The sequence below is a fragment of the Protopterus annectens genome, chromosome 3.part0, assembly GCF_019279795.1.
Source record: "Protopterus annectens isolate FY-2018-M chromosome 3.part0, PAN1.0, whole genome shotgun sequence".
Classification (NCBI taxonomy): Eukaryota; Metazoa; Chordata; order Ceratodontiformes; family Protopteridae; genus Protopterus; species Protopterus annectens.
The window spans coordinates 1,894,658,490-1,894,685,005 of record NC_056731.1 but is presented as its reverse complement, the minus strand read 5'-3'; the positions used below and the strand labels follow the sequence as shown (position 1 = coordinate 1,894,685,005).

Genomic DNA, 26,516 nt, shown 5'->3' with positions numbered 1-26,516 from the left:
TACACAAGGGATGCTAGGTCCATAAGGGAGATTATGGAGAAATATCGGGGTGTTCTATTACTAGATGACAAGATCGGGTCTTTAGTAGGCCCTATACCCAAGGTTGTGTTTAAGAATAAACCAAATTTAAAGAGGCTTTTATGTAACCCTAGGAACTTTGCACCTTCAAACACTGTTAGCCTACTTTGCTATAATACAAAACCATGTGGTAGATGTAATCAATGTATACATATAGACCCTAGGATGAGTTTTCTGCATCCTTCCACTAATTATGAGTTTAATCTATGCACCAGAACAGATTGTGGTAGTACTGATGTGATATACTTGGCAAGATGTACTATGTGTCCCTCATTTTATATAGGGAAAACCAATAGGTCCCTGAGAGAGCGGATTAGGGAACACATGTACCATATTCGTATTGCTTCGGTTAATAATGCGTTAGCGAAGCATACTTTGGCATCTGGCACTGAACACAAATTTGTTTTCTGTGTCCTCCAAGCCCTGTCTAATAATATAAGAGGTGGTGACATGGTGAATTTTACCTTGGAGAATGAGTTAAAGTGGATTATTAGGTGCAGAGCTGATAAAGCACCTGGCCTTAATGATAAGGTGCAGATTAGACCATTTTTAAAGAAGAGGAGGTTATGTAGACCTAAATAATTAGCTTATATGAGCTCGAGGTTGAGATATCCCTTTAGTTTTGCCATATACCCCTAGGTTGGTTTAGGGTTTCTTCTTAAGACCCTGATGTCTTTCTGACTGTATTTCTTGCTTGTAGTTCTATGAAAGGTGATATCTGCTCCCCTACTATGGCATAGAGCCATATTATGTGTGGATATACAGTTATTTATAGGCACTACTGGAGTTATTTAGTTAGCCGCTCTGTTGTCTATTAGAGCACTGCAATTGTATAGTCCCTGTAAGGGTCATTCACCCATATATATATTTTTTGGTGTATGTATATGCTGGTAAGCAACTTAAAATTTCATGCCGTGATGTTTGAGAGCATAATATAATGGTCTTCTAAGGCCTACAATAAGTCCGCACACCTTCTGATGTGCCTTTTGGTATCAGAAAACTTATTTTATTAGACGCTGAAGGTCGCACTACAGAAGTTAGTGACCTTATTTGGCATTGATATTTGCTTGAGTGAGTGCGTATACATAAGAATATCTTGAGCGTCAATTAATAAGTTTAAGCATCATTATTTCCATTAATGCATGCTGCCATTATGTCGATCTCATGTAATGCTATAGGAATTGTTAGGGTACGCTGGCTACTGAGCATATCTAACTATCCCTTGCATAAGTTAGCTATATAAGTTTTAATGGGCAGTGCGAGTGTCCTGTGGGGCAAGCATTACTGTTGTTGGGCTTTGTGTTTTGCTGATTTGGGAAGAGTCATGGGGGTTCTTATTTTAATGGTTTAATAGTTTAGTATTTATTGCCGTTTCTTGATGGCTTTAGTCGCTGTTATTGGCGGCGTAAACAACGTGATCTTTATTTTTTAGTGTTGTTTGAAACCCTGTGTGGACGTACGCCTAGAGTTAAGTGGCGTCATGACCTGGTACATGGCTATACTGTGCGACGCTAGGTTTTTAACAAGCTTAGGACAGTTTGTGGATTATTGTCCATTGGAACGATTATAGCTCTGGCTAGGCAGCCACCTTACTATTTAATCCGGTAGGTTTCCCTTGTGTTTTTATAGGAAGTTATGTTTTATACGCTTTGTAAGTGTTGAGAGGTCTACCTACCTTTTTGCAGTTATTGATTCAAGAGGTTTAGGGAATGGCATCTGAGCTTCTGCTTCCTGAGCGTTCTTTTGTCTATTTGTTTGTATGATGTTAAGCCACACAACATGATGCATCCTTATAACTGCCGTACATAGTCGCAAGTATGCTTTTTAAAATGGTATTGACTTCTTAGACATTATAGGGTGTGCCTCTATAATTTTTATTAGATTGTGTCTTTCACTCGTTTTATGAATTTTCTGCTTTAATTGTTTGTTTTATGTTAAATGATAGGCTTTGATATAACTTTCTGCTCAGATATAAACCTATTTGAATTGCTTGTTTGTATTACGTACAATGTGCTGTTTCATGTGAGCTACTGTTGATTGGCTCCTGGTTGACCAATACCTAGAGCCTCTAGCATTTTTAAACTTGCTTAACAGTTGTATTATTGTAAAGTCTGAAGAAGCCTACGGGTGAAAGCGCTTACTACAATAAACTGTTTTTTATCTTATCCTGGAGTTTGGATTGTTGCTTGGAATTTCGTTGATGCTATTTGCCTGAATGCCATTAGGAGCCCACATTTGAGTTTTATTACTTTTTTGTTACTTATCTTTATATCTAGTGTGGGATCCGTGCTCCGTTTGCTGTGTGTGTTGTGTTTGATTCTTGTTATATATATATATATATATATATATATATATATAGACACAAATACGCACACACATATATAAATATAAACACACTTTAAACATAGATAGGCACAGCTATATATAAAATACACACACATATATACACACACACACACATTTATATATTTTATATATGTGTACACACATGCGTCTGTATATACATAAACACACGTATATAAATAGATATACACATTTATATATATATGTATACATAGATGGAGAGAACTATAAATATATATAAAATATACACATGCACACATACACATTTGTATATACGTACATATATGTGTGTGTGTGTGTGTGTACATGGATCTAGGACTGAGGAACGAAACTTCAACAGTCTGAATCAACTATCACTGAACACACTTTAACGAAAGCGCTTTCACCGAAAAAGCCTTTTGCTAAAGTGTGTTAAAAAAAAATTAAATCTACTTTTACGCAGGGGGCAAGCCCCCCTGCACTGCCCACACCCCTCCTACTTGAATATTCTCACTCGGAGATTGCACTACAGTGGGAAAAGGAAATTTTCCTTATCCGCATCATAGTACGACCGGCACAACTGGCATACTTATGCAAAAATGCTGCTTCGGTGAAAAGCATTTTCATGCAAGTATGCCCGCCCATTAGCGATTAGGTGAAAAGTGCCTTCGTGCAAGAGTCCTAGACCCGTGTACATATATATTCTCGTACACACAAAAAGAGGGCATAAAAACAAAGTCCCTCACATAGGTTTAAGTTTAAGCTGATCTGTTCTAGAAACTAACACCTCTAATAAGTGGTCAAATTGCTTCATTTTATAATGTCCCCATAAATCAGGTCTTGCCAAACTAATTTGTATGTGGGTACATAGTTTACAGTTATTGCTTTTATTTTATCTTCATTAATTTTGTATCCCAAAAAGACTTGAAACTGTTTCAGAGTGTTCTACACAACACTGAAATGCCCTTTTCTGGTTTTATCAGGTAAAAATATCAAAACAAAAGGGGAAAGAGGACAACTCTGCATGGTTCCTCTGTTCAAACAGAACTTATCAGAGTGGAACCTCCCCTACTTTTAATTTTCACCTCCGATCTCTCATATATTCTCCTAATTAACCTTATTATTGTGTCAGGGAATGCAAATGCTTCCATTGCCCTACTCAAAATCCCAGCTTACTCTGTTGAATGATTTCTCTGCATCAAGACCCACCAACAGCAGTGGTATTTTCTTACATTCTATTTTCCTCTTAATCATCATTGTTCTATTAATGCTGTCAAATGTTTGGCTCCTCTCCACAAAACCACATTGATCCACATTTATCAATTTTGGCATCAACGTTGCCATTCTTTTAGCCATTATAGACAAACACTTTGTAATCATGATTTAGAATCAAGAGACTTGTATGATGCTGGATCTGATGGGTCTTTACCAATGCTAGATATTTCAGCCACCAGAGTTTTCTTCCAGGATGTTGGTACTTCTCCTCCTTTTAAAAGAGTGTTAAACAAAACCTTTCAGATCTCTATCACTTTCCTCCCTCTTAGCTTCTTAACTTCCACAGGAATACCATCTATTCCTGGAGACTGTCCTGTAGATTGGTTATACATAACCCACTTTAATCTCATCTTCTCCTATCCTGTTAATAACTGACCCTCATCTTCCTCTAACCTTGGCATATTTAATTCTTCAATAAACATTTACATTTGTGCTTTTTCTTGATTTCCACATTTCTCTGCTTCATACAGATTTCCATAAAATTTCCAAAAGACTTCAAATACCTCCACATGACCTCGGATTATTTTCCTTGTTACAGGCCCCCTAAGCTTGGCAGCAACCCTTTCTACTTTATGTTGCCTGAGCCGTTGTGCTAAAAGCTATTATGGTTTGGAGACATTATCAAAAAGAGCTGTTTAACAGCAATCATTCTAAATTCATGCATATTACTGAGGTAGTCCCTTATTTTCTCTTTAGCACTCTGCAGTTGGCACCTCTTCTAGTTTTCTCAGAGGTATGTTAATAACATATACCTCAGCAGGTTTTAGAAAAATGTTTTGATTTCACTACTCCTTATTTAGACTAAAGAAGAATGTCAAAATATTTCATTTTTTAAAGAATTATGTCACTTGTAGCTAAGTATTTGAAGATATGACTTTCAGGATGGAGAGAGTAAAATCCCCCCTTTTCAGGATATTATCTTACATCATTTGGTGTGACAATCATACCTTTTAAATACCACAGGCTCAGTTTTAGAGTCAACACAGAGGGGGACTGTCTCCTTCATATTGCAGTTTACCATCACTTCTGTTATCTGATCCGTGTTTGTTTCATTTTCACCAGTATATGAGCAGGATTCCATTTCAGTACTGCAATGTGGCTGTCCCATAAAGATGTCTTTAGGTTCCTCAGAAACTAAACAAAAATACATAAATAAAATATGCAATAAATGTGTGTGCATTTAAAAGCTTTCATGACATTTTAAAATGTTCTCTCTCATGCATCAGTAAAAAAATGTAATACAGTTCTTCAGTAAGCCCAGATGCAGAAAGATCTAGCACTGCTTTTTAATTGTAAATAGCAGAATAAAGCATTCTCTCCCTAAAATTATCAATATAGACAAAATATAAATGGCATATTGTGCTGGTGGCTTAAGAAGGCCCTAACTACTTTTGAAGCAACCAGGAATGGCTTAATGGCTTGGGTGCTTAAGAGTGCATCTGGTGACCATTTTGGAGGGAGGGGTGGGTCTCAGCTGGCTCAGGCAGCGACAGAGCAGGGATGGAGCTGAATGCATAGGGGCTAATAAAATGAATAATGTGTATGTGTGGTCACCCAAGTTGGTGACAACAGCTATTGGCAGTCGTATGAAAGAGCATGCATAAGCTGCTAGAGGGGCAAAGGCAGTCCTTACAGTGATGCAGGTACCAAAGTCACCACCCAAGGGTATGGGTTACAACCATACATACAAAAGTTCTTTCTACTGGGATGTTGTCAAGAGCACCAAACTCCATGATGTGTGACTGATTTGATGGCCCCGCCAGTCAGTTATTAGCCTAAGAGATCTGAAGGGATTCAGTCATCCTTAGGGAATGAATGAACGCATGTCAGACCTGGAGGTGGGGAAGAGGAACACCTACAAAAATGCATAAAAAGGATAATATCAAAAAGTTATTTTTTGGTTTCAGTCAATTTTACAGACGACATGCCATTTCTGAAAAACACAACAGGTACAGTTTCTTGGGAAACAACTTAAAGAGAACAACTTCAACATCATTGTGAAGGGAAAAATGCAGTTCTAGTTATTTCCAATTTTGTTACCAGTGAGAAACACACATTATAGTCATTCTGATATCCTGGTTTATTTGCATCTTTGCTAAGTCTAGTTTGTTTTATTTTCTCTAACCTTTGAAAGGCTAGGTTAAGACAGAAAATCCCATCATTTTTTTTCTACAACAGTTTTATTATTGTTGTAACAAATAATAAAAACATGAAAGTACAATATGCATTTAAGGTCCAGTCAATCATCACTTTACCTCCACAAATCATATCCTTTTAATCTATGGTTTGTATTCTTCTATCAACTATACTTTACAGTCTCAAGGAATTTTTTTCCAAAGCAAATGTTTTATTTAAAATTGAGACATGTAAACATATTAATTTATATGTATGCACGGGAGCCCACAGGATTTTTTTCCCAGGGGGTGCAAACAAGAACCCCCCACGCAGCCATCCCAGTGTCCCATTACTTGGCTATTTCTCCCCAGTTGCCATAAACACTATTCAAAACTCTGTGTGCATACTGTTTTATGCTTTACTTCTACAATGACTACAGATATTTGGATTTAATTTATAACTGTTATTTCAAATTTTATAACACGAACACTGATATGCATTTGCTAACAAAGCAATTCAGTCTTACACTGAAAACAGACTTAGCATTAAAACTTCTCTACCTTTGAAACTCACATTCACTGAAACAGCATTGAAACCCACATTCAAAGAAAATGCATCTGGCCAGTGGGGGGGTAAGTTTACCTTTGGGTTGTTTTCAAATATTAGGCCCCTTGCACACCTTTTTAGGACCATGCAAAATTTCTTTGATTCACCTTTCTGATTGAATTAAATTATATATTATATATTACATATACATTATATACTATAAATATATATTGTGTATTATATATATATACAAATTATATAATTAAATTATATCCCTTGCATAATACAGCATCACTTGTTAGAGCGTGTTTTAAATGTATAGCTTTAGACATTTTTCCAGTAAACAATGAAACAAAACATATGAACCGATAATGACAAAGCTGACCAATTCAGAAAATTTCAACCATAAAAGGCCACTCAAACTTCTGTCATTACAATTCACCAATATCAGTCAATATGCACAATCTCCGTAGAAGTAAGTCATCTGAATAATTTCACATTAAAAAGATCTGAAACTAATGAAGAGGCTGCTGCCAGAAAACAACTTTTTATTTTAGTGTTTCATCTACAAAATCAGTGCCTGCTGCCCTTAAATTGCCTATGTCACATTAAAAAAATGGTAAGCTGGTATATTGCAATAGTGAATGGATAAACTGAAAAACAGGTTCAGAGTTACAAGGCATCTCATCCAAAGGATACTCAGCACTGCATCATCCCACCCCTTAAAATACAAATCTATATGCTATGGGATTAGAACCTACAGCCTTCTGCATCAAGACGCAAGTATACCACCTGTTGTGCCAATAATACTTTAAAATTCTATACCACAATAGTGATGCCATTTGCTAAACAAAACAGTTGCACATTTTAAGCAGACTTAGCATGAACAGCAGTCACCTTCTCTTCCCTTGAAGCTCATAATTCCTTGAAAAAGCACTTGAAAATAAATTTGACCTGCTAAGTCTAACTAGGGCATTTCTCTCTCTCACAAGTGCACACCTCAACCTCTTAGTGCAAGAAATCCAAACAAAGCCTAAAATAAATAGGGACAGATTATAAATACTGTTCCCATGAACTTAGAAAATTGCTAGAATAACAGGATTTGTGTTGGTATGCATTTTTCTAAAGGATATGAAGTCAGACTCAAATGGCTGTCATTATTTAGCAACTTCAGTCCTTTTTAGGAGGAACAGACAAAAATATGGGACAAAAATCTGGACATTCTGCAAAAACCTGGACAGCTGAAGGGTAAAGCAGCTACCGCCTTCTTATACACACACACACACACACACACACACACACACACACACACACACACACACACACACACACACCATACCCCTTCTTAATATATTAGCACAAGAAATCTGGAGAAAGCCTTTCATAACTGGGGGACAAAGGCCCAAAACTAGGGACACATTTTAAATATTGTTCTTATAAATTTTAGAAAGTTGGTAGAATAACCGGATTTCTGTTAGAATGCATTACTCAAATGCATGTCATTATTTAGTAACTTTAATCCCAGTGATTTGTCAAAAAACACACAACGGAATGTTTATGAGGAACAGACCAAAAATATAAGGCAAAAATCTGGACATTTTGTGAAAATCTATACAATTGAGGGATGACACAAATCCCCCTACCTCCTTAGAAAGTTGATAGAACAAGTTTTGCATTAGTATGCATTTTCTGAAGGATATGAAGTCTAAATCTCAAATGTCTGCCATTATTTTCTGAAGTCAGTCCTCAGTGATTTGCCAGAAAAACACAATTTTATGAGAAATAGACCGAAAATATGACGCAAAAATCTGGACAACTGTGAGGTATGACCCGCCACCTCCCTCTTAATGTTGTTGTGGTGTCTTTCGGCTTATACATATAGACAAGTATATAAACTATAAAGCATCAAATGACTGCTGTTTTCTAAACTGTGCTGTGAGCTTTAGAAAAAGGTAGTTTGTATAAAGTTGAGTTTAGCCCACCATTTTAACCCTCAGAGATAGGTTAATATACACACGTGCAGGCACAGAGATGCACTCACGCACACACACACACCACCTTTACCTACCTACTTCTTACATACATGCACACACACAGACCAGCCTACTTCTTACTTATACAGACACACACACACTTGCCTTTATCTACTTCTTATATACACACACACAGACCTACCTACTTCTTACTTTATATATATATATATATATATATATACATATATATACACATAAACACACATATATATACACACACACAACTACCTACCCTTTACCTAACATCTTGCACACATGCACACAAACCCCTTTGGCATAAAGGATCAAAGCCCTATATCCCAAAAAACTTCAGTAGGATTAGCATCTCTGGCTTCCAAGGCACTGCCAGGGAGGGATAGATGGGTTCATCCTGAGAAGGATAATGGGTATTCACTGATGACCCTCCCTGAAGGAAGGCATGGTCCAATGAGGGGAGCAGTCCTTGGATAGTGGTCAGTGAACACAGGGCAGAGGGAAGGAAAGTAAGGTAGGAGTTCCACACCTACCTCAGCCCTATTAGAGAAAGTCTAGGTATTCGTGGTGGCAAGAAGACACAGTGCTAAGCATGGGTCACTGGTTAGAGTACCAAGGAGTGATGTGGGGAGGGGGGGATGAACGAGCATTTATGGTTTCCTTTCTGAGGGTTTGCACTTTTTCTTTGAAATCCACTCTAATTATGAGTGTTTCACTATTGAAGTTGGCACTTTTTCTTTGAATTCCATTTTTGTTTGGGGCATGGAGCTTCTGGCTTTTCATTTTGTTTTAGTTTTTCAGGAGGTTGCTATGTTGCCACTTGACGCTAAAAGTAGAGGTTTAGATTAAAAAGTGATTCCATTCTGCTATCAAGACTATTCTGCTGCTAGAGTTTAAGGTACATGTTTTACCAGCAGATAAATGAGGGGAGATAAGCAAGAGAGCACAAGAGTTTAAGTGAGGGGGTACATGACTGCCCTTTGCTACTAGTATCAGTGGATTAACATGAAGTATATTCAACTTTGATAGTGCAAAAATAAGAAGACTGTGGATTCTATTCTCACTCCAGGTGCTTGGATTAATTTTTCATTACTGAAACTACAGTGGAGCACAGAGATACTTTAGTCCTATGTGCACCATCCTGTAGATGAAACGTTAAACAGGGGGTCCCCATCTGCCTCTGTTCATTTTAGCTGAGGTGAATGCAAAAGATCCCATTGCACTTATCAAAAAAGAGAAGATGACTTTCTTAAAATAACACATTTACAAACTTTTATTAAATAAGAAAATAACATCTGACAGTGTAAACCTTGGCTCTAGTTGACTGCTACCATTGAAGTGACACACTGACCCCATATGCCAAAAAATGGGAAAAAGAGGCTGTGGATGGATGGATTACAGTGAAAATCAGAATACACATACATGTTCAATCTCACAACCTTTGACACATAAGGAAAATACAATTTTCTTTAAAAATGAATTCAAATGCAATCACCCTAATGGTAAAGACATCAAGTTGTTTTATAAGCTAAGATTTCTAAGGGAATGGCCAAACTAATCACTTCTGCTGTACAGGTGAGCTCAGAAAAAGGGTGAAACATTTCACATTTACAGTAAGTGGTATTTGGATTTAAATGTCTGAATGCATTAAACACTTTTTAAAAAGTTATGCCAGTGAGCATTCAGAAGTTGGAACACCTGAACATCCTTAAATGTTCATTTGCATATACCCCATGGACCTACTTCATAGTAGGTACTATATAGTGAAGACTCTGGTTTATCTGGATTTTTTTCTGTGTCCCTTTTACCCCTTATCTTGATTTCTTATTATATAATACTTCTCCAGGTCTTTCTTTCCAGAAAGAACGTAAGTAAATACATTTTTACATATGGAATGTATTCAAACTGGAGATATGCAAATGCAGTGACCACAAACTAACATCTGCTAATTCAAGTCCATCAACCCAGTTGTGTCCAACATAAAGATTGTTTTCCCAAAACATATTAAATTTTGGATATTCAAATAAGGCATGCATTATAGTTTATTCAGATGAACAATGTGAACATTTTCATTCATTATAACATTAATATTTCATCTTTAACAGATAATTTGCTTAATAAATGCATGCACCAAATTTTCTTTACATTTGACTGTATGTTTCAATAACTGTCTCTGTCATTTTTACTACACTTTTCTTTATGCTACTGTCCAACTCTTCCCAAGGATTTATTGCAAAAATATCAATTCATTTTACCTACCAGCATTGTTTGGACTTGAGAAAGGAATTCAGAGAAGGTTTCCAGTCCTTTATCATTTTGCAAATCAACAGACTGTTCTCTTCAGCTGATATAAAAAAAATCTAAATTTTTGGCAAAAAATATTTACTCAAAAGCCTCAGTGTCATAAATGATCTTGATAACAAGTTGATATAAATGTATGAAATTCAGAAAGACCATATTAACAAGACCCAGTCCGTATTTCTCAAATTAATTGTCCCATATTATAGAAAATACTATGCCAGTAGTCATTTATCTGACTTGCTGGACAATATATACATACTACCCATATAATTTAATTGCCCCACCAAAAATGAATGTAATACATAAACCTTTTTACAAAAGTCAGCATACATCTTCCATGTTTCAACAAGATTGTGCTAAGTGCCCAAACAACTCTCCAACTGATACTTATAACCTTGCCTTCCCCAAACTGAATCTTAGTATTTTAACAGACTTCATATTAAAGGGAATGTTTGCTTTAAGTTCCATAGCCCCATAACCATAGCTTTTCCCTTAGGAATGTATAGTTCAATCTTTCCTAATACTTTTATCAAGTTTTTAAACACCAGTAAAACTAAAGACTTATGGTATACCAAAAGAACTAAACCATTTACGTAGCTCATAAGTGGAAGCTACATAGCTGCAAAGAGGTCGATTCTAGTCTGTTACATAACCCTGTCTACTTCAAGTATAACTTTGTTCATAACTAAGCAAAACAAAAAAGGGCTTAAAGCACAGCTCTATTTACCACCAACTTCCATCTTGACCTGCTTCCCCATCCTACCATCAGCTGTTTTATCCAAGAGGCCTCATATATGCCTTGTAATTGCTGTCTCAGTTTATCAGGAATCCTATATTCTTTTAACAATTCTCAAATACTTTCATACCTTCAATTATTAAATGCTTTCATTAAATCACAGATAACCAACTTACCATTTAAAGCACAATCTCCTATCACTTATACAGTTTATTTCATCAGGAACAGCATACATTTTATACCAAGTCCTTCTCTGCCAATCTGTGCTTGGAAGATTGCATGTCGATTTCATGCATTTACATTGCAACATTACCATCAAAATCTTGTAGTCAGTATTACCCATGACCAAATCCCTCTAAACTTCCTATTTTTATTGCATGTTTTTTCATAACTTAACATGTTAATATGTTTACAGAATCTATACTTTTATCCAACCATTTATCCAAAACAGCAAAAAACAGTTTTTCAGAATCTTCATGCATTTTTAAAAAGCAAAACTTAAAGCCATCTTCCCTTGGCACCAACGTTTTACTACGTTTTTAAGTGTAATCTTATTCAGATCTTCTGCTGTAAATGGATTAAAAAATAAATTCCCATTTGCCTCCACTAATCTGTAGCCCACTATGTCCTGTCTATACAATCTCCTTTCTTTTTGTATAGCATTTCTAGATATCGTTCCACAGTAAACAATATTCTGTTTAGTAAGAAGAAAAAAAACTTTACGGCCCTTTCATTTTCTACTTCCCATAACATATCTTTTTCTTGCTTTATTTTCTTATCGAAATAAGGGTTAACTACTCCTCTCCTTCCTCTAATACAATGCTTTTGTCTAAATAAAGTATCACTTGTAAAAAAAAAAAAAAAAAAAAAGTTTATTCTTATCATATATTAATCTTTGCACTCTATAATGCTGTATATCATCATGATCTATTGCCGTGTCAGTCCTCTCACAGTTCTTTACACCATAAAACATACATTAAAGTACAGAATTACAAAGAACTATGCATATAATGCATTATATATACAAGCCAAAGTACAGATCGCAGAATGCAATATATAAACAATGAAGAAACTAGTTTACATAGAAGCAGTAAATAATTTTAAAAATATAGAAATATTTTTATAGCACAGTAGCACTTTCAAACATACATTTATATACTTAAGTTTTACAGGTTTTAAGCTGATGAATAGTAACTGAGTAGCCAAAATTTTTAAGAATGATTTATCCTGGATCTCTTAAACAGCTGTAATTATACCTGACACTCATGGGCACTTTCAATGGTTCATAAAAATCAAGCAGCTTGAAAGTATTTTGCAATTTTTCAGGTAAAGCATTCTAGTGGGTATTATTTTACAAAACATTTTCTCAGCTGCTTGGATTAATGGTTGGCTTCACCACTTACTTACAGAGAGAAATTTCAGGGTATGTTAGCTGTAAAGCTTAAACATTAATCATAATTGGCCTTTATGCCCAACAGGCCAAATCAGAACCAACATTTAACAAGGACCACTAGCTATCAAAGAAATTTCAATAAAAAAATAGCGGAATTACTCAATGAATGTAAATATGCATGTGTTTCCCCTTGATTCACCTTGGACTTTTGAGCCTATCCAGCCACCTCCAAACCTGTGGATGTGCACACAAACAGGATATTCTCATCCAAGTGTCCTCCAATTCATCCCGAACATGTGCATGTTTTTACATATCCATGTCCCGCAATGAAACACTCACTCTCTCTTTCTGTTCCACGTCCATCTGGGTCAAACATAGGGGCGCAATTGCTTAATTTGCTAAATAACCTTTTCCAGATCAAAAGTCATTATTACAATACACTTTTAACATAATTAAAAAGGGAAATTTAAACTTTAGTTTTCTCCTTTTACACTCCAAAGCTGCTTTAATGAATTCTGATCTAAATTATAAAGTTACTTGTTAATTATGCTTCACAAACGCTGGACAACCAGCCACCGCATCTGCAATGCTGGTTACCACAGTCTCCATAACACCTTCGCTTTGTCATAAACAGAATGTATGAACCAGCAGAACTGGCCCAAGTTTCTCATATTTCACCCAAGACTCTCCTAATGTCAGAGACCTTTGGCTGACAGAGTACCCAGCACACATTTGGCAAACGCCGTGCCATTTTACTTTTAACAATCTACTAAATCCAGGATTTTTTTTTACCTTCTCCTTTTTTAGCTATATGAATCTGTTCTACTTTCACAAGAATGTCACTCAAGTGCGACTTAAGCCCAAAGGCATTTCAGTGCTCCTACAGAGTGTCTTCCACATCTTATAAAGTCAAATGCTCAAGGAACACATCAAACAAGCCCACCAAATTTCAAAATTTTACTTTTAGCGGATTCAATGTTTTTATCATCTCCTTAAATTCTAGTTTCAATACTTGTTTGGGTGTTCTCAGCCCAGAGTGTGTAAATGCATGGCTATTCCACTCTGATCTGAGGGTAGCACTGTTCTTGTACTGCTAGTTTTCAAAAATTCTTCACCTTCCTATGATATCTTACACAAAAGGCACATTCTCACACCTTTAAGACCAAAACCCATAACAAACAAGAATATGTTTTATTGCTTGTTATATTTTTTTAATTTTGCTGTATGGCGCTATTGAAGTAAGTACCCCACCCCCCAAACACCATGCATGCACTCTCAAACAAATCTGATCTTTCCTACATTTTGTTCATGTAGGCTATATGCAAGCTGCTTGGCTGTTATTTCATTACACCTATGAATTTGGTGAGTGAAATTGCTCTCTGTAGAGCTGCACTTGCTCTAACATTACAGGCCAACTGGACAAAGGGAATTCCAGGTTAGTCCTGACCTACCCCCACCTCTTTTTTCACAGACAGTAGAAACAATTTCTGTCCTAGGTAAATCTATCAAGGCTTTTGCTCTAGTATTACCTGACAGCTGCACAGAGAGAGAATTCTGGGTTCGTCCCCTCCCCCCATTTTTTCACTGAAAGAAGAACCAATGTCTGGCCACTCCTGGGCAAGTTTGTCAAGGCATTTTCTCTAGCATTACCAGCTGACTGCACAGAGGGAATTATGGGTTGGTCCTGACCCCCACTCCCTTCTCACTAAAAGTAGAAGGAATTTCTGGGTGCTCCTGGGCAAGTCTGTCAAGGCATTTGGTCTAGTATTGCCTATCAGCTGCACAGACAGAATTCCGGGTTGGTCCTGCCCCCCCCCCCCCCCGAATTTTTCATTGAAAGTAGAAGCAATTTCTGTCCATTCCTGGGCAAGTTTGTCATGGCATGTCTTCCCCAGTTCAAATCTACTACTGAAACACAGTTTCATGTTTTAAAAATAAGGCTGTAAAAGCTCAAAACTTCGTTGCTCCTCTTCTTGGCAGAGTGCAGTTTAATAGCTCATCCTCATTACCCAGGGAAGCAGGCTGAATTTACTCAAGTGCCTGTAAGGGGTCTCTTGTCTCATTAGCTTATTTAGTCTGAAGCTCACCTTACATACTTGTTTCTGATCTTGAATGTGTACAACTATAGCTTTAACAATTAAAGAGAATTAGTTTTGTTTAGTTTTTCTTTTTCACCATTTTTTATTTATTTTTGTCTAAACACTTGTTCTTGGGCTGTGTGGCCTCTGCATCTCCTGCATTCACCTTGCACACCTTCAATCACGTGATTCTAGCTGGAGGGGAGGTGTGTCCCACTTTGCTCCCCTCTCACCTCAATTCCGTAGTCACCCCCTCCCAGTTCTTCAATTTACACATCACTGTCTCCACTCTCCTCACACTCAATTCTATCCACTCATTAAAGGGAAATAACTTCACTAAACCTACATTATACTTCCTCAATCACCTCACTGTGGTATTTTCCCACCCTAAACTTTCATACAGCTTCACCACCACCCACACTTGAATCGTAAGGATTTTTGGGGGGATTTAACACCTTCACATTCCCATATACATCTTCTGGTCCTCTCCTATCCCCTCAGACTCCCACCTCTTACTCCCAGAACAATTTTTCTACCCTACCCTCAGCAATGCGTCTTCTCCTCACCATCTTACTTCGCCTTTCTTTAACATACTACAATACACTGTCAGTAGCCCAATCTCTTCTCCCATCTCTCAACCTAAGCACCACAATCATTCATTTGTACCCCAAGACCTACAACAAACATTTATACCTTCCATTCACCATCTAAAACTCTCACACAACTTCAGCTTCACCATCCCTTTACCTCTTCACCAAACCCCAGCAATTCCAGCTCAAACTTCCTAACCACCTCTATAAACTCACTCCTATCTCCGTACTCCTGCTGAGATGCAACACTGAATCCAATCCAGGTCCCCCGCAGCGCATAACCCCCATAACCTTTTCTGAACCGGCCACCCTCTCCTGTGCATTAACAAACTCCTAAACCATCTCTAATAAACTTGATCAGATAAACACATTCCTTATAACCCACTCAACTGACATCACAGCTGTTACAGAAACATGGCTCAAACAAAACAATCCTAAATTTTCTGCAACTACTTCCAAGACACCAGACCTGGCAGTAAACAAGGTGGAGGCACTCTTATTCATTATAAAAACAACCTTACACCAACTATCATTGCACAAGCAAATGCCTCCTCAGATAATGAGCCCAAATGAACCTGTGTAAAACTTCCCTCCTGGAAGAACAGTCACCTTCTAATAGCAGTTACCTACCTTCTTCCTCCAGCCTCCCTTAAATTTAAATTCCTTATTTTTACTATCACCTCAGCTGCCTGAACCTATAAAAATTTCATTATTCTATGTGATTTTAATCTAAACTACCTAGGTCCCCAAAGCAATGACACTGATGAATTCCTAGCCAATATCAACCTTATACAGTTAGTCAGTGATGCTACTCATCCAAATCTCCAAACCAACAACCACTCCCTTTTGGATCTGCTAATCACCAACAACCCTACCATCATCTCCAATAAATGTGAATCAATTCAGTGACCACTGTCCAGTAACCTTCCAAATTATGCATCAGTCACCAACCCCCCCCCCCCCAAACTAGTCGCCTTCAGACCCAGATCCACCATCACACTACAGACAACCTCAAAAAACACCTGGCAACTTTCAACTGGTCTCCCATTACCAACTTACAGAATTCCAACTTGGCTGCAACATCTCTGACACACACTCTCCAATTTCAAGACAAATTTCTTCCCTCTCACACAGCGCCATTTCAAATACAAGAAAACCCTCTGGCTAACCAATGAACTGAAAGCTCTGCTTAAACTTAGAGACAATGCATGGTGTTTGTGGAGAAAGAACCCTCACCAGAAAATCGTGTGGAGAAAAAACCCTAACCAGAAAATCGTACTGCCTTTACCTCTCTCTCTGTGTAACCTAGCTAAGCACGTCATACACACACAAAACCAGCTACTTCAAAATCAAGCAACCTGATATTCTGCTCAAACGCAAACATTTTTGACAGGAAGCAAATCTTTTTAAAGGCCATAAATCCACTGATCCCACCACCTGTCCTATTACCATCCAGACCTCTCAAGGCCAACCCTCAACATCTGACTTTCTCAAAGAATTCAGCCACCTCCCTAGTACCATAACCTCCATCTCTCCCACAACTCACCTAGGCCCCCGTCCTGTACTTAAGAAAATTACACAGAAAGAACTTGTTCCTGTTCTAGAAAACACACCCCTGGATGAACCCCCTGGTGCAGATAACCTACTCCTTTGGTTTTTATCACTCTGCAAAGACTTCTTTACCACACTTCTTCTACATATTTTTGACTTCTGCTTAATTTAAAATAAATTGCCATAAGAAAAACTGCTCTGGTTAAACTCTCTTCCAAAATAGCCACAGTCAGTAAATAACTCCCACTTCTGCCCTATCTTCATCCATCCATTCCTACACTTGGTTGTAGAATAGTTTTTCCAAGTATTTTCTCAACTGTCCACTTACATCCAACAGTACCCACCTTCTCACTCAAACAGCACAGATTCTGGATTGGGCGGAGCACAATGACAGCACTATGGTCACTTACAGATGAGATTCTTCTCAACATGGATAAAGGCAACTTTTCAGGAACTCTCTTCATTGACCTAACCAAAGCTTTGATCTAGCTGACCACCGTCTGCTCCTTCACTACCTCCAAGAAATTGGGGTTATCCCAAACACTGTCACCTGATTCCAACATTTCTTAAATAAGTATTTAATAGTCAATACAGGCCAATCCTTATCTCCGCCTGCACCCTTTACCAGAGGAATGCCCCAAGGATTCATACTGGACAACATTTCTTTTCAATCTTTATAACAAGCTTTCCTTTGATCTCCCCAAACTTCCCATTAGTCTTTATGCAGATGAAATGGTTATTCTTCGATCCAGACCCAGTCCTGGTTTGATCTCAGATCCCGTAATTATTGGCTAAACAACCATAAGCTACTCCTAAACCCCTCTAAAAAAATTTGGAACCTCAGTAAAAGCTGAAAAAGGCTCCTAAAAATCTCAACATTGCACATCTCAACGGTTGCTCAAAAGAAACAAACATCCTTTAAATAATTAGGTTTACGGCTAGACCAGTCACTTAGCTTCCAAAGCCACAATGAAAACACCAGGAAAAACATCAGTTCTCTTTTATTCTGGTCCTGGAAAATATTTCACTTTCTCTATAGACCAGAAAGAGTTGCAATAGGCAAAGGAGTCCTCTTCTTGCTCAGCTTGAATATGGGCTCCCCATTATAGCCACATCCTCTTAGAAAGAACACTTATCCACTCTATGGTCCATTAAAACAAAACCTGCTGATTCAATTCCACCTCTCAAGATTACCAATCTATCAACTTCTCCAAGGCCAAATAGCTACCACTCAATCTACAGAGCTCAGCTACTCCTACAGTCTTGTTTTCAAACTACTTCAACCAGGGGCCTTTCCACCTCTTGGAGCCAAACTCCATAATGAATCCATCCCCTACAACCACTGTAACCTCTCCCAATTAACTACCTCACTCGAGACATTGCAAACTGAACTGCAGAGTACCAATCATTCCTTCTCCATTCTTGCACTCAAACTCTGGCAATCCCTCCCTCTTCAACTTAAAGTATTTTTCCCCACTTTCAGAGGTCATTTCAAAAGACACCTACATCAAAAATCTGACTGCAAGTACTTTTCCACTGGACATATAAACTAACTCCTTCCTCACCTGCATCATGTCTACTTTGACCCTCTGTTCTCAGCTGCTGCTGCTTCCTTCTCATATTAACTACTAAAATTAATTCACATTTGCTTTTCTACTCTATTGGGATTATCTGTCTTCTGTGATCACTCTGTCTGTAAATTTGTTCTATTTTTTTTTTTTTTTTGTGAATCTCTTCACCCAGGATGTGCCTGCATATGGTCTATAGTGATCAGTGTACTTCCCCGATAAACAAAGTAAAATAAATAAATACCAGCATAATAACCGGTCAGGAAGACCAACACTGCTTCCAGTGGTAAAATTGAAAATTAACCCAGCATGAGATAGTGCACCTAAGCACAAGCTAATGCAAGGCACTGGGGCAGAATACAGGAAACTATGCCAACACATAGGAAATTGAAAACTGGGGCTAGCAAGGAAGATGGACAAGACAATAAGAAGGGTATAATAAGAAGGCAGGACATGTAGCAGATTACAGAAAGGCAAGTAAAGGAGTATGGACTGAACAAATTAATAAAGGCTCAAGGTCAGGAAATACTAAGATGGCATATAAGGAAATGTGCTAAGCCAGAAGAAGCAGAGGCAGGCAGACCCCCCCCCCCAAAAAGGAGAGATATCTATTCCAGAGGATTGTAGCCCCCCCAAACATCTCCAACGCCCAGGTGAGAACTGCCCTCACTAAGGCAAAAAACACAGCATCCATGGGACCGGATGGTGTCCCTGGCTGTGTGCTTCATGAACTCAAAGAGGAATTAAACCCACAGTTAGGACAGCTGTTTAATCTTAGCCTCACCTCAGGATACGTACCCAAGGAGTGGCGCACGGCGACTGTGGTCCCAACTTCATAAGGGCGGTGCCTCCACAGACCCTGGAAATTACCGCCCCATTAGCTTGACAAGCCTTATCTGCAAAGCCATGGAGAGGATCATAATGGAACTCATAAATAAAGACATAGGGAACTTGCAGACTTTGGATCCAACTCAGTTTGGCTTTGTCAAAGGCAGATCCTGCCTCTTAAACTTGGTTGACTTTTTCGAGACAGTCACCAAGGCCATTGATGAGGGAAAGGCAGTCCATACAGCCTACCTCGACCTGGCAAAGGCCTTCGACACAATACCCCACTCAGGTATCATCTAAAAACTCATCAGCTTGAATGTAAACCCATACATCACAAGATGGGTTGCAAACTGGCTAAGTGACAGAACCCACAGGGTCAGAGTTGCTGGAGCCATGTCAGACTCAAAGCCTGTCACAAGTGGTGTCCCACAGGGCTCAGTCCTGGGTCCACTCTTGTTTGGCATCTACTTTTCTGAAGTACAAGCAAACACAGGAGGGTTATGGCTGACAAAGTTTGCAGATGACTGCAAACTGGGCCATAGTCGAAAACACATCTGACACAGATATCCTCCAGAAGGGCCTCACAGAAACGGATAACTGGTGCCAGAGCCATGGCCTGAAGTTAAACGCCAAAAATGCATAGACATACCCTTCGGGAAAAACAAGGTTACCCCTAGCTACCATATAGGTGGCAATCCACTGAGCACAGAAAAAGTCATCAGAGATCTGGGGACCCAGGTTCACAGTAGCCTTCGCTTGACACTCATGTTGGTAAAGTAGTTAGGAAAACCTTCTATATCACCCACCTGATCATGAAGGGATTCACATCTAGATCAAGGGAGGTCATCGTCCCCCTGTACTCATCACTTATTAGACCTATGATTGAGTACAATGCCCCGTTCGAATGTAACTGACCAGACACCTGCTGCAGCTTGAAAGGCCCCAAAAGTTCCTCACCAAAAGGATAAAGGGTCTCAAAAATATGTCTTATGCTGCCCGACTGAAAGAACTCCAGCTCTATTCAGTCTCATACCGCTTGCTCAGAGGTGACCTGTGCCTGACATATAAGGCCATGTCAAACCCAGATTTGATGAATATGCTTCAAAAAATCTAGATCCCTCAGAACCACAAGGGCGGGAGACTTAAACCTTGACACAGTTATAAATAGAACGTGCTGGAGGGACAGATTCATCACCCAGAGACTCCCTATGCTGTGGAACAAAATCCCGGTACATGTGAGGCAGAGCACCTCTCTGGCCTTGTTCAAGAGGAATCTTGACCAATGGATGGGAGATTGCAGATATACCCCAGGGATTACTTCAGTGTCACTGCTTGACAGAGGCACAGCAAAATGATAGGCATAGTTTTTATTCAAACTAAAGGGGTGGCGAAAGCCACATAACTATGGGCTAGGCTTATAAATGCCCTTGGGCAGATAGCCTAGTATGAACCTATGAACCTATAAAACAGAAGAAAACAGAGACAGAAGGAAGGGAACACTGGAGGCTAAAAGAGAAAGGAAGGAGGAGGGACAGAGGAAGGTGAGGTATTCAATGGGGTACCATAATCTAGCTCATAGAGCTCAGGGCTGACTAGAGATATGGAGTACTGCCGAAGAATAAGGGAGCTTAAGGGAAGATGATAGATGGAGAAAGCAATAGGTTGGCTAGTCAGGCAAGAAGCGGCAAAGAAGACTGCAGGAGAAAGTTCTGGAAAATCAGGAATATGTCAAGGTAGAAACGAGAAAAATTACACAGGAAAGTACAGGGACAGATGACAGAAGGCGAGTATGGAAAACTATGTATACTGCATGGAACAGGCAGATTTGTCCAACAGCATGGGGTCAAAGAAGATCAACAATGGTAGGTAAAAGGTAGCAAGAGAAAAGAGAACAGGCAACAGGTGGCTAGGAAGTTGGTATTACTAGAAGGGCAAGGAAGGAGGAACTGGAAGAGAAGTGGGGAACACAGCTAGAGACAAGTAAAACAAAGTCACAAGGAAAAGGTAATCAGGTGGATTAGTTCACCTGGTGGGACAGCATGGGAGCCCAGGAGGAAAGAGGTGATTTGATATCTAGAGAAATTTAATGGGGAGGCAAACAAGCAAGTGAGGTAAAAACTGCTATTGTCCCACAGGATTAATAGCGACCAAGCTAGATGCAAATGATTAGGGACAACCATTCACATATAGTAGCCCATGTAGAACTAGTGACCTCCCAAAAAGGGACCATAGAAAAGGCAATTGAGTGTCCCCAGGTGGCAGAAACAGTTTAGGGTGTACAGCAGCATTCTTAAACAGGGCCAACAACAAGAAAGTTTAAGCAATTTAATGACTTTCTCAGGAGTGGGAGAGGAAGCAAGAAAATGGAATATCGGGTGACATCCTGATCTACAGCTGTTCTGTAAGGATGGATTCTATTTCAGTCATCTGGGAACTGTACAACTAAAGCAGAAAAAAACACATATTAAGGCAATCTGTGTCTTTAAACTTTGATGGAAAACAAGAAGAAAAGCAGAGGACTATTTACAGAAACCACAACAAGGTAGAGAAGAGACAGACTGAGGTGCACTAGAAAACGTAATGCAGTGATGAAGTAAAAGGCAGCAGGAATAGACCAAACAATGCAGAGGATAAAAACAATGGTGTGAAAAGAAGGAACAGTAGTAGGAAAGTTATACCCCAGTAACAACCAACAACAGATGGTGAGAGAGTTGAAGATAGGTAGAAAATACAGGCATGAAGAGTAGGAAAAGACAATGGCAGAAAAAGAGGAGGGTCAGGGAAACAAATAAGATGAAAAGATGAAAAGACGAAAGCAGCTATTATGGAGCTCAGGGTATGTAACCGTATCTGAGATGACAGAAAAGTGAAAGTGACAAAAATAAGAGCAAAGAAAAAGGCAAATAAGGGGAACAGTCACTGTGATGCTCCACAGTGTGAAGAGCCTATGAATAAAGGAAAACAAAGGCTACACATGGTACTAGTTCGGAATCAGGCTAATACTGTTGGAAAAACAGAGAGGTGGGCCAACTGCAGAAAGGAAGTGTTTTTGGTGTTGCTGATGTACATGGTAGGCAAGGATGCAAGGGACCAGTATACAGAAGGGACGAGCTGGAGTGGGATGTATCTGAAGTTAAGGAGATGAAGCAAGGAGAATGTAAAGAGGAACAAAAGACAAAATGAAGACACAGAGGGAAGCAAGGTGTCAAAAGTAAGTTTTCTTACAATAAAGCTGACTGGATCAAAAATGGGAAACTTCTAGATCACCATACTCTGAAAGCCGCATAATTAAAGTATGAGGGATGACCCATCACTTAGACTAAAGTGATGGGAAGAGAACAAGATGGTAACTATGATGGAAGATCACAATTTGCACAAGACAGACTGGAGTATTCTCTCTTCCAAGGAGTAAAAAGTAAAATAAAAGGATCATGTAAATGACGTGGAATGGTTCAAGAAAAAGTTAAAGGTTAGAAATGGGAAGGGAAGAATACCTCATCCTCCAAGAGGTCAGGGCTCCAGAGGCTAATGATGAATATGAAATGGTATGGTTCTCAGTGGCCATTAAAAAGCTCTGGAAAAGGCCAAAAACTGCTGGGTCTGGCATTACAGAGAAAAGACTAAGGGAAACCACTAGGTTCTTGGATAGAAGTAAGACGGCAATTGGTGTTAAACTGTGTGACATAAAGGGAGCAAATTAGGAAGGTACAAATCATGGTTAAAGGGTTTATGAAGAATAAAAAGAAAAACTGATGTCAACCATAAAGGATAAGAAAAAAAATAGACTAAAGTAAAAGCTGGAGCATTAGCTGAAGGTTTAGTATTATGGCAGCAAGGTAAACTAAAAAGGCAAAGGGGGAAATGACAAATTATCAGTAGGAATTAAGGAAGAAAGAAGACCTTCAAGTGTGCAGGAGAAACAGAGGTGGAAAGTGAATGCACTGAACTAGATTTTTGAACACCAGATATAAAATGTGGTTAAAGAGTAGATGAAACTTTTAAATTAATATTCTACATTGTGTTTACTACAGAAGGAGATGGAGGAGTATCTTTCTGGAAGGGCAACACAAGAGTAGGGGGTTGATGGAGAGATGACGGGATAATGACTGAGGAAGTGACAGGGACCATTAAAGGATCTGAAAGAGGATAAAGTACAGGGGCCGAATATGAACACACCTAAAATTTTACAAAAGGGTTTCCAATGATTCAGTCAAACCTCTCTCAGAACTATTCAACATGTTCCTTAAGGAAAGTATGGTCTCAGGGGACTGAAAACATGCAGCACTGGAATCCATGGGCAAAGAAGGAAGCATCAGTCCAGGAATCTACAGGCCACTGAGCCTAATCTTGGTGTTCAGGAGAATGCTATGAGACTGTTCTGAAGTTCATTTTTTTATAACGCTCCTGAATTTGAATTCACTACTCATCAAAATTCAGGCACGGATACACATCAAACAGATCATGTCACATTAACGTAATTTAGTTCGAAGAATCCACAAGGAAGAGAAAAGTGGCAACCCTGCGGACATGATATATCTAGACTTTCAGTAACAAAAGGCACAGCACGACCATCCATATAAAACAGGGATTACTACATCAAGCTTTCGAGTTGAAACTTTGTCAAGAATGAATCAATACATTAAAACCACAGAATAAATATACACCAGCCAATCACTAAACATAAGTCATAGACACATTATATAATTATGCAATTTGTATAAATGATATAATTAACATAGTTAACTAAACCTAGTTTATTAAAAAACTTCATCAGAGATAGTAATCAACTTAATAATGTACTAAAATACTTCATTACAACCTAAAAACTTCATAAGACAAATATAGTATTCTAACTGACATATACTTGTTTTAATTTAAAATGGGTTTAATACTATTAGTTTTATTAAGCCCTGGGTAGACATCAGACCTAAAAAAAAGTTTATCCATTTGTATTCTGCTCTCTCTGTGGCATTCATAATAATGTCCCCTTCCCTCTTATTCTTGCAAACTCTCTGCAGTATCCTAAATTTAAAGGTATGCTCATTTCCACAATGTAAATTATGCTTGCTAAGTGCATTTGTCTCAACCCCTCTTCTTATGTCAGATAAATGGGAGGCAATTCTCTCATTAAATGTGCAGTTTTTTTCCAATATAAAAACAAACATTTCTCAAAATTAGCCAAATAAACTAAATTTTCTCTACTGCACATCCCAGATGCCTTAAAAATAAAACTGGCTTGTATTATAGGATGTATAAATTCTGTTTCCATATTAATAAACTTACAAAAAATACAGTTATAACAGGGGACTGTCCCCTTATTAAATCTATGTAGCTCTTCATTTTTACCAAAATCTTTATAGCAAAGAAGTTGTTTAAGATTATTATCTTTCTTATATACAAAATAGGGCCTTTCTCCTACTATTTTCCTAACATTAACATCAGAACTAAGAACAGAACAATGTCGTTTAATTATGGACCGAATCTGTCAAGAGTGTCCGTTGTACTTCATCATATATCCTAATTTATTACATCTAACTTCTCTCACAGAGCTATTATTCTGGGCAATATTGCCTTCTCTAAGTAAACATGGTTTGTCCACACTAGGCCTTTCAGATCTAACATATTCTGCGCTCTCAGTTAATAAACCTCTATTATAACCTCGTGCCAAAAAATCCTGTGTCATAGTATTAATTTTAGCTGCAAACCCCTCTTCAGTAGTGTTTAGCCTACTGGCTCTCAAAAATTGACTTTTTACTACACCTTTATAAATGTGGGTGGGGTGCATACTGGAGTTATGTACGCACCTAGTTGCTTGTACCGCTTTCCTATGTATAGATGTATGAATTCTACCATCAATATTCATCAGTTTAACATACAAAAAGTGATTTCCTCTACTGAACAAGACATTTCAAACTTAAGGAAGCTGGTGCTATTTTGTAGATGTTCAACAAATAGCTCCAATTCCTCCCCTTACTACCTCTCCACAACAATACTATGTTAACTACAAAGCGTTTATAGTGAATTAAAGCACTATTGTAGTATTAATTTTTATTAGAATCAAAAATAGTATATTCTTCCCATCTAGCCAATAGTATGTTAGCATAACTCTTGGCTACAGGTGTGCCCATAGCTACTCCTGAAATCTGATGATACACATCACCCCCAAATATGAAAACATTATTTTGCAGAACAATCTCCAGTAGAGAACATAGCAGTGAAATTTTGTTTGCTGTAAAAGTACTGTGCTTAACTAGAAATTCTCTAACATATTCAATGCCTATATTGTTAGGAATGACCGTAAACAAGGACTTAATATCCATAGTTATAAACAGTACATTTGTCATATTTATATCCAAAAACCTTCTCAGTGACTCTAAAAATCCACCAGTGCCCTTTATATAGGACATACTATGTTTCAATAAAGGTTTGAGTTGCTGGTCTAAATATTTTGAGATTGCTGTAGTAGCCTATTGATTTCCTGAGACTATGGGTCTCAATGGGGGGTGAAGCAGGTTTTTATGAAGCTTGGGCAACCCATATATGACAGGGCAAACAGGATGTTCTATATAAAAATAATTGTACTGTTCAGGAGTAATTGCCAGTTGCATTAAATAGTCATACAATTCAGTTTTAATCCTATAAATCATTCCATTCAACTCAATAACGTTTATAACCTTAAATGTTGCACTGTTATTTAAGAATTCATACATGAATTCTTGATACTGTTGTACATTAAATATAACTGTTTTCTCAACTTTATCGGCTGGCTTCAGTATAATATCAGTCCTTTTAACTAAATCCATTAATACTTTTCTTTCACTAACATTCAAGTTGTGAAAACTGGATGGTTTTCCATTAAAAAACAGATCATACACATCATTCTCACATAACTGTAAAAAGGCTGCAACAGTTGCTGTACTATTAGGCAAGAAAGTACTACTACTTTTTAAGGCATTTTCAGTATTGGCATTATTGTTCCCAAATAACATTTTCAAATCTAAATTCCTAACAAACATTCTTAACTCTGTAATGCTGTCATTCAATAAGCCATTACCAGATGGAATAACAGTTAAACCCTTTTCTAGTAATCTCAGTTCCATTTCAGAAAATTCAAGACCAGACAACACAC

General features: G+C 38.1%; 1 protein-coding gene across 1 annotated transcript in view; it reads right to left on the bottom strand.

Annotated features, from left to right (window-relative positions):
- Positions 1-26,516, bottom strand: part of PPP6R3 (protein phosphatase 6 regulatory subunit 3) — a 3,115,682-nt gene that overhangs the window by 310,510 nt on the left and 2,778,656 nt on the right. Inside the window, exon 22 of the mRNA XM_044065977.1 lies at positions 4,623-4,809. Within this exon, the coding sequence (XP_043921912.1) occupies positions 4,623-4,809 (187 nt within the window). The remainder of the gene's footprint in view (positions 1-4,622; positions 4,810-26,516) is intronic.